Source organism: Portunus trituberculatus, chromosome 19 (genome assembly GCF_017591435.1).
Source record: "Portunus trituberculatus isolate SZX2019 chromosome 19, ASM1759143v1, whole genome shotgun sequence".
In the NCBI taxonomy this organism is placed as follows: Eukaryota; Metazoa; Arthropoda; class Malacostraca; order Decapoda; family Portunidae; genus Portunus; species Portunus trituberculatus.
In genome coordinates, this window is record NC_059273.1 from 19775964 (window position 1) to 19785806 (window position 9843).

The following is a 9843-nucleotide window of genomic DNA, read 5'->3' on the forward strand; positions in this document are numbered from 1 at the left end:
GGTTTATGTGCACAACGCAGAGACGGTTTTTGCTATGTGCAAAAACCTTTTTAGCTTGGCGTGTTGTCTTTTACCACGATATTGAATTTGTTTTCACTCCTCTATTGCCTGCTATAATGGATATCATATCTTAGTATTCATATACGCTCATGCCATGAGGATAACCTAGACTCCGTGGCAGTGAGTGATAGTGAATTACTAATGAAATACCGCGGTATTTCATTAGTAGTAGAATACGAAGCTGCCGCGTTCGGTCCCTCACCCGGCAAATTCAAAGTCAGAAAATTCGCTAAAACGGATGTGGTTGTACGTTATGCGGCCTTTTTGGTCTAACTTTATATAGTACGTTAAACCGGAAATTCGCTAGACGAACGTTCGTGAAGCGGAGTATTACTGTGTATTTACCTAATTGTAACATACGGGAAAAGAGCTATGCTCGTGTTGTCCCGTCTCCATATCTATTAATGTCCAACTTTTTCTTAAATTCATGAATATTCCTTGCGTTGACCACTTCCACGTCTAAACTATTCCATGTTTCCACCCTTCTATGAGGGAAGCTATATTTTTTCACATCTCTCCTATAAGTGGCCATTTTTAGTTTTTTCCCATGCCCTCTCGACATTCTTTCATTCCACATACACAGATCTTCCCTATCCATTTTTTCCATGCCAATCATCACTCTGTATATTGCTATCAGGTCTCCCCTTTCTCTTCTGTTTTCCAGGGTCGGAAGTTGCATTCTTTTCAGTCTGTCTTCATAAGTCAAATCTCTTAAGTCAGGCACCATTTTTGTTGCAGCCCTCTGTACTTTCTCTAGTTTCCTTATGTGTTTCTTTAAGTTCGGAGCCCACTGTATTGTTGCATATTCAAGCCTCGGTCTTATCATTGCAGTAATTATTTTCTTCATCATTTCTTCATCTAAATATCTGAACGCCACTCTTATGTTCCTCAATAAGTTCAATACTTCTCCAATTATTTTGTTTATATGTCTCTCTGGCGATAGGTCATTGGTAATTGTCACCCCAAGGTCTTTTTCTTCATGACTGGTTTTATGTCTTCATTTCCTATCTTGTACATACTCCTGATTCTTCTTTCACTCTTGCCAAACTCTATTTTCTTGCATTTTGTCGTGTTGAACTCCATTTGCCATGTACAGCTCCATTTCCATATTCTGTCCAAGTCTTCCTGGAGTAGTTCGCAATCTTTGTCACATCTCACTTTTCTTAACAATTTTGCATCGTCTGCAAATAGGCTCACATAACTGGACACCCCATCCACCATGTCATTTATGTAGACCGCGAACATTACTGGTGCCAACACTGATCCCTGTGGAACTCCACTCTCCACCAAGCCCCATTCTGATGGTCTGTCCTTAATTATTGTTCTCATTTCTCTTCCTACCAAAAGTCTTCCATCCATTTTAGTAAACTGCCATGCACTCCTCCTACCATTTCAAGTTTCCAGATCAGTCTCCGGTGTGGTACCTTATCAAAGGCCTTTTTTAAATCCAGATATATTCCATCAGCCCAACCATCTCTTTCCTGTATTACATCTATCACCCTCGAATAGTAACATATCAGGTTTGTCGTGCATGAACGCCCTTTTCTAAAACCAAATTGACACTCACAAAGTATGTCATTTTCTCCAAGAAGTCTGTCCATCTATTCTTCACCACCCTCTCACACATCTTAGCTACCACACTTGTAAGTGACACTGGTCTATAGTTCAATGGGTCTCTCTTGTTACCTGATTTATAAATTGGGACAATGTTAGCTCTTTTCCAGTCTTGGGGCACTACACCTTCCCTTAATGAGGCATCAATTACTTCACAAACTTTTTCTGCCAGTTGCTCCTGCATTCTCTTAAAATCCATCCTGATACCCCATCAGGTCCCACAGCTTTTCTCACTTCTAAACTCCCCATCATATTCTTGATCTCCTCCACAGTTACTTGAAACTCCTTCATAATCCCTTTCTGTTCCATTACCAGTGGTTTGTCAAAAGCAGTCTCCTTTGTGAATACCTTCCGAAAGCATCCATTCATAGCCTCTGCCATTTCCTGGGATCTTCACTGCATACTCCATTTACTTCTAAACTTTCAATACTTTCTCTATTTTTGATGTTGTTGTTCACATGTCTGTAAAAAGCCTTGGTTGGTCTTTACATTTATCAATTATATCCTTTTCTTGTTTCTTTCTTTCTTCTCTTCTAATCAACACATATTCATTTCTTGCTCTTTTGTAACTTTCCCACTGCTTAATCCGTCTTTTCCTTCTCCACCTCTTCCATGCATCCTCTTTTCTTGTTCTAGCCTTTTCACATCTATCGTTAAACCAGTCCTGCTTTCCAACTTCTCTATGTTGTCTTATTGGTACAAATTTTTCTCACCTTCTTTGTATATTTTTATAAATTCCTTCCACTTTTCATTTGCTCCTTAGCACTCTTGAATTTCATCCAATTTGTCTCTTGAAAGAATTTCTTTAGGTTTCCAAAATCTGTCTTGGCATAATTCCATCTTCCCACTTTATATTCTTCATTTCTTCTAGATTTCTCTTCATCTATCACCTTGAACTCCAAAACTGCATGATCACTCTTTGCTAAAGGGCACTCCACCCTCATCTCCTCAATGACCATTGGCTCTGTACTAAAGACCAAGTCCAGTCTTGACGATGCTCCCTCTCCTCCAAACCTAGTATCTTCTTTGACCCACTGAGTTAACACATTTTCCATTGCCAGTGTCAATAGTGTATTTCCCCATGTTGTCTCTGATCCTTCCATTGACCAGTCCTCCCAACACACCTCTTTACAATTAAAATCTCCCATCATTATAGTTCGTTCACAGCCACCCAACATTTCTTCCAGACATGTTCCTGTATCACTTATCATTTCTTCATATTCCTGTACTGACCATGCATTTGTCTTAGGTGGTACGTACACCACTATGTAGTGCCTCTTTTTCCTTCATTAGTTTCTGCTCTGATCTTTAGCACTTCTGCCTTTCCCATACCTTCTTTCACTTGATCCACCTTTATATCTTTTTTAACCAGCAACATCACTCCTCCTCCCATCTTACCTACTCTATTTCTTTTCCAAACATTATATTTCCCTTCTCCAACCATCATCAGGTCTTCTCCCTCTCTCAGTTTTGTTTCAGTAAGACCCACAATATCTGGGTTCTTGTCCCTCAAGTAATCGTTGAGTTCTAAAATCCCCGATATCACTCCATTTATGTTGGAATACATTACCTTCCGCTCATACGTAAGTTTCTTTAGTCCTTTCTTGCTGTACTTTTCTGGGTTATGAACCACTTCCTCAGTCTCATATCCAAGATTCTCCAGAAAAACTCTTTCTTCTCCTCTTCTGTCCTCTCTTCATTTTTTTCAAAGCCTCCTTTCTCAACTCATTTAACATTTCTCTTTCCTTTTCACCGAGATCTCTTCTCAACCAAATCTTCCTTGTTGTTTCCTGCTGGGCTATCCTCCATGACTTCTCCACCAATTCATCTACATCCTTTTGTGACTTAAGTTTGATTCTTATTGGCCTCATACCTTCTCTTGTGAACTTTCCAATTCTATGGAAGTCCTCTATTTCTTGTACTAGGTCTTTTCCTCCTCCTGCACCACATTAATGATATTATTTATCACCTTTTTATGTTTTTCTCTCTCCATTTTACTCGGTGTCTTATCCTCCTCCACACCAAATATCACCACACATCTCTTTTTGTCTACAGTTTCCCTCACCAATGTCTCATTTGATTTAATAACCTTCACCACTTTCTCAGCAATCTTCTCTTCTATGATCTGTTGATCTATAATTTCAGCAAGGCCCAAAGTTTTCTCCCAGACTCTTTGAATTCCTTTTCCAGACTTGCAACTTTGTAATTATATATATATATATATATATATATATATATATATATATATATATATATATATATATATATATATATATATATGAATATTATTTTTTAGACTAAGATATGCAATACATTTCACACCTTACCCCTAATGTCACATAGGATTTACATTGGAATCTGGTAATTATTTTGATTTTTCATGGTTATACCATGTGCATGTAATTCTTGGACTTTGTTCAAAAAGTGTCTATACTTTATAGCAATGAATGCTTCTTCCACACAGTGGAATGGGGTTAATTTTTACAATGTAGTACATATCTGTTTAGTTATCATTGGTACTATTCCAGGTGGTATAACGGGAGGCATTGAGATCTGCATCACCTTTCCAACTGAGTATGTCAAGACACAGCTACAGCTAGACGAGAAGAGTGGGGAGCTAAGAAGTACAATGGCATTATTGACTGTGTCAAGAAGACAGTTTGAGGGCACGGGTTCTTTGGCCTTTACCGAGGCTTGTCCGTCCTGTTGTATGGCTCAATACCTAAGTCAGCCTGCAGGTGGGTGTGTTCATGGCCCGAGTAGAATTGTTCTAGTGACTAAAACACTGTGACTGACTGCATAATGAACCCAAGTCAGCCTGGACTTGGGTGTGTGCCAGAAGTTCTCTAAATTTCATGTTGAAGTCATTAATAACTCTAATAACTTAATGATTAAATAACAGGGTGTGCATGTGAAATGGTAGTATTGTTTGTTTTTTTTATTTACGAGTTTAAACTTATTTTTAACAGGCCATGTCTGTAATTGTTTCTTCTTTGCTGGCATTAACTAGTGTGACTTTTAACTTCAGATTTGGTGCCTTTGAACAACTGAAAAAGTACAATGTGGATAAGAGAGGAAACTTGAGCCCAGGGAAGAGGCTTTTATGTGGTCTTGGTGCAGGAGTGTGTGAGGCAATATTTGCAGTCACTCCCATGGAAACTATTAAAGTCAAGTTCATCAATGACCAACGTTCAGCAAATCCAAAATTTAAGGGTTTCTTTCATGGTGTGAAGTGTATTTTAAGAGAACAGGGTAAGTGTTGGTAAACCACTTTCTTGTTTGCACTAGCATCACATATAAACACATGTCACCTTTAAGGTGGTATGACACTGGCCTATGATACTTGGAATGTGGGCCATGGTTCTTGGTGCAAACCAGGAACATTATCACACACAAGCTGCTCGCATTCTTGCTATGCTAGACAGCAACCAAGACCAAGCCTGATGAAAACAAACCAGAACAAAACCATGCTGCTTATGCCTCAACCTGTGCTTTGTTTTGGAATTGCATTTGCACTTCCTCTTATTGAAGAAAAGTAAGTAAAAGAAACTAGAGAAGAACCGAGATGTGTGCGATGGCAACTTTAGAGTCGGAGATGGTTGCCATGAGCCCAAACTATTGATATATATATATATATATATATATATATATATATATATATATATATATATATATATATATATATATATATATATATATATTATCTTTCTGAATTGATGAAATATTATTTAATATTCCAGTATGAAAAATTTAGGCGCATTCTTTTTAGTTTAAATAATAGGTTTTTATTACATATATTATATTTATTTTTTTCACTGGGATAGCATACGGAGAACCGGAATGGATATGAAGCCATCCCAACTTTGTTCTGCTAATCCCGGGCAAGTTCCAGCTATTTGGAGTGGATGTTCCTCGTTCCACGTATCATAGGCCAATGTGATAGCCCCTTTACTAAACATTATTATAAAATTAAGGAAACTATAAAACTTATCTTTTTACAGTCTTAATGTTGTAGTAATGGGTAACCATGCACAAAGATGAAAGAATATTGTAAATTTAATGTACAAAAATACTCATTTGTAAACAAGCAAGATTGGAGGGTTTGAAGCAAGCAAGAAGGAAAGATTTTGATAGGGAGAGATAATGTTATTGTGCCATAAGTGTTTGTGGAGAGTGAGATGTCAAAAGATCTTTTGTAGTTATTGCATATTTTATATTTCTTACCTTTCTAGACTTTTTACTTCGCAAAGAGCATTCCTGACTACCATTTGTACATTCACACAGGAATCCGAGGGACCTATCAGGGTGTGACAGCCACTATCCTGAAGCAGGGAAGTAATCAAGCCATGCGTTTCTATGTCATGGAGACGTGCAAAGACAAATATAGGGGTGGAGATCCAACTAAGCCTGTTCCTAAACTAGTTGTTGGTAAGAAGAATGCTATTTGCCATTGTGCAGTTTTCTTGATTTTACATGAAGATTAAAGCTGGTGATTTTGATTTTGTCAAAATGATAATTGAATATGAACTACACAATATGTGTTCTTAGAGCAGTGCATAATTTTGTACAGTGGTATCAAAGGTTATGTCCTTAATCTGTTCCATGGCCCAAGGTGCAACCTAATTTGGACACAAGCCATATCTTTATTTCTCATGGCAATTGGAAGTTAATTCATCCATTCCAGAAAGAAAAAAGTAGGATATTAATTGATCTGTTCCAGAAAAAAGAAAAGAAAAAAAAAACTTGCCCTTCCTTGTGTTTATCATTCATCCCTTATGCCATGAACTGACTGTATTGAAAAAAAAGGTCGCTATAATGAATTTCAGCATATATAAATAAATAGATAAAAAAAAACTCTGCCTTGCAGTGGCAATTGAAGTGAAAGGTTCTTGTGTTTATATATATATATATATATATATATATATATATATATATATATATATATATATATATATATATATATATATGTGTGTGTGTGTGTGTGTGTGTGTGTGTGTGTGTGTGTGTGTGTGTATTATCGGTAATACCAAAGCAGGGAGTAGAAGCGTGGGCAGCGGGGCAGGAAATGCAATAGGAAAGGGCAATAGGAATCAGCAGACAAGCGCAGATCGTGCAAGTGAGCTGCATTTTAGTGTCGTGTGGCCCAGGCGAAGGCTCCGGAGTTATTGTTGTGATAGGTGTGTGAGCCCTCAAGGTCGTCAACCTCCGCGTTGTCATGGTAACGGGCTTCCCATTTTCTTCTTCACTCCCTTACACACAGCTGCTGCCTCCTTCTCATGTCTTTTAATTATGTCCACTTTTTCTTGTAGCGTAATGGTTTTCCTTTTCTTAGCATCACTGCTATCACTCAGGAGTTTTCTTTTTGGTGCCATTGAGCAAGATACTAAGATAGTCAGCAAACGCAGATGTAGGAACACTCTTGCCAGGGGCGACGGTGTGGTGGAACTGAGGTACATAGAGTGTTATTGTATTCAAGCATGAGGTGGGCGGTGTGGTGGATAACCACTAGTGACGCCTTGTGGCCAACAATAACAATAAACCCGCGCTACGATTTAGAACTTTTCAATTTTTAAAATCTTAAATTGCCTTATAGTGGACTGATGTAAGTGCGAGTTTGACGTAACTCGAGACCGGCGTAACCGGGACTTTACTGTATATATATATACATATATATATATATATATATATATATATATATATATATATATATATATATATATATATATATATATATATATATATATATATATATATATATATATATATATATATATATATATATATATATATATATATATATATATATATATATATATATATATATATATATATATATATATATATATATATATATATATATATATATATATATATATATATATATATATATATATATATTTTTGTTTTTGTTTTGTTTTGTTTGTAATGTATACCTCCAAAGTGAGGGTAAGCTTAGCAGGAACACAATGGTGTGGCGCCGCTGGGAGTGCGGCTGCCAGCCAAGTTCACTCACAGTAAGCTGATAAGTGCAAATTCTGGGCATCAGAAAAGTCAGTTTGGGCATATACTGGAGTAGGAATAACCCAGGACACCATTGTATTTTGCATGTATCCATTCAGTTATTCAAAGGCTCTACATAAAAACAAATGCTACTATATGTTTTTATATGTAAATGGTATACAGTTTTTGCTAATCTTGGAAATTGTTACCAAGAAGCCAGTTTCTTCTAACTAAAATACTTCTTCCACTAACTTCAAGTCTTCTAATGTAATTATAATCAACATTCTCCTTGAAATGTTTTATCTGAGATTTATTATATTCTTCAGGCTTATTTGGTGGCTTTGCTGGTGCTGTATCGGTGTTTGGCAACACATCTATTGATGTTGTCAAAACTAGGATGCAGGGATTGGAGGCACACAAATACAAGAATACTTTTGACTGTTTCCAAAAGATTTGGAAGCATGAAGGACCACGAGCGTGAGTATGAATCACTATTCTTTTAATATAGAAATTGTCAGTGGTGGGTTTGTTTATGCTAATCTCCTTATTAGCAAAGCTAACTTTACATTAGTTGATTCAAGTTTTTGTCAACTTTGGAAACTCTAAACAGAGTAAGCAGCTTCCTTTAATTGTAATTATTCGTTCACAAACTTAAAGTGTGCTTAAATGACAAAACACACATTCACAGTTTTGAGCCATGCTCATAGAATAAATAAGCATTTTTCCACTGTTTTTGTCAGCCATAGTTTAGTATCTTCAGGTTTAACACTGTGCCTTTGGAAGACAGCAAGCCCAAAGCTTGAGAGGGTACTGTAATTCAGCAGCTTAGCATTAGTAAAGCTGACTTTTTAGTTACTAGAGCTAAGGAAATCCCAAGGAGTGGGCATTGAAATACAGCAGTACATGATGATGATATGTATTATTCTGTACAAAGAACGTTTGTTATTGCAGGTTCTACAAAGGAACAGTACCCAGGCTGAGCCGTGTGTGTCTGGACGTGGCTATAACCTTTATGATATATGACAGTTTTATGGAACTCTTCAACCGTGTGTGGAAGTAGAGGTTGAGGCTCAGGGTTACATTTGTATTCAAGGTAATGACAAGCCAAGATATGTATGTCCATCCATGTGACCATGGTTAATGCTTTTGCACACAGTCTTATGTTTTTGAATATCCAAGAAAAGTTTGTGAATATAAATTTCACTTGGGAAAATTATGACAATTTTTCCTTAGATCATCAGCAACTGAATAAGCAGATTTTGTTGTAACACACTGTTATTTTATGGTCAATGTCCGATTTTGAGCAAAGCACAATCAACTTTTTGCTGTTTAAATCACAGATATATCATACATATTATGATTGAACAACATGAGCTTAGCTCAAATCCTACACTGGCTTCAAATAACTGAATAAATACTGTTTTTCAGGACTTTTCTAAGGGTGAGATCCCAGTTTTTTGCAGCCTTACTGTATTATTATACATTTTAATTTCCATGGTAGTTTGCAAAGAAGCAGCACTGACACTATTTGTCACTTTGTTCATGTGGTGCTAACAGTAAATGGACTGAGGTTTTAGTTAGAAAAAAAAAAAAAAAAAAAAAAAAAACATGCTTGAAAGCCTGTCTGTTAACACCAGTCTTGCTTGTACAAATCAGCAATTGTGGGGATCTTATTCATCTATTTATATTTTTCCTTTGACAGGTGCTAATGTAAACTATTACTGTATCTCAAAACAATACATTCCATCGATGCTCAGGTTTCCTTAGAATGCAGCGTTTTCTTTTATATTTCTTCAGTTTGTAACATAGATTATCTACTTATCTGGTGGTTAATTCTGAATTAGTAGTCAGTTAATATTAATTTTCATACAATAGTATTTCATATTACCTTCTTATTTTGATGTTCTTATGTTTCCCTCGTGATATCTACAACGTAAATGTGTGCACCTCCTGCTATTTCACTAACCTTGTTGGCAATGCATGATTGTTGACTGGAGCAGCAATATATTTATTATTAACACAGTCGAACTGTATTTGACAGGATAGTATTTGTATGAGGCAAGTGAGTTTATCTTTACACTTCTTACTTATGCCTCAACATTATATTCCACATCAATCATAACTGATCAAGTTAAGTGTAAAATACTACTGGAATATACCTTCCATGTT

The 9843-nt window shown here is 36.4% G+C and overlaps 1 protein-coding gene across 1 annotated transcript in view; it reads left to right on the forward strand.

Moving 5' to 3' along the window:
- LOC123506335 (putative tricarboxylate transport protein, mitochondrial) overlaps positions 1–9261 on the forward strand; it is a 20978-nt gene extending 11717 nt beyond the window's left edge. Inside the window, 6 exon segments of the mRNA XM_045258308.1 lie at positions 4203–4285; positions 4288–4412; positions 4703–4926; positions 5959–6102; positions 8001–8151; positions 8626–9261. Of these exon segments, the coding sequence (XP_045114243.1) occupies positions 4203–4285; positions 4288–4412; positions 4703–4926; positions 5959–6102; positions 8001–8151; positions 8626–8734 (836 nt within the window). The 3' untranslated portion in view covers positions 8735–9261.
- Positions 9262–9843: the final 582 nt, after the last annotated feature.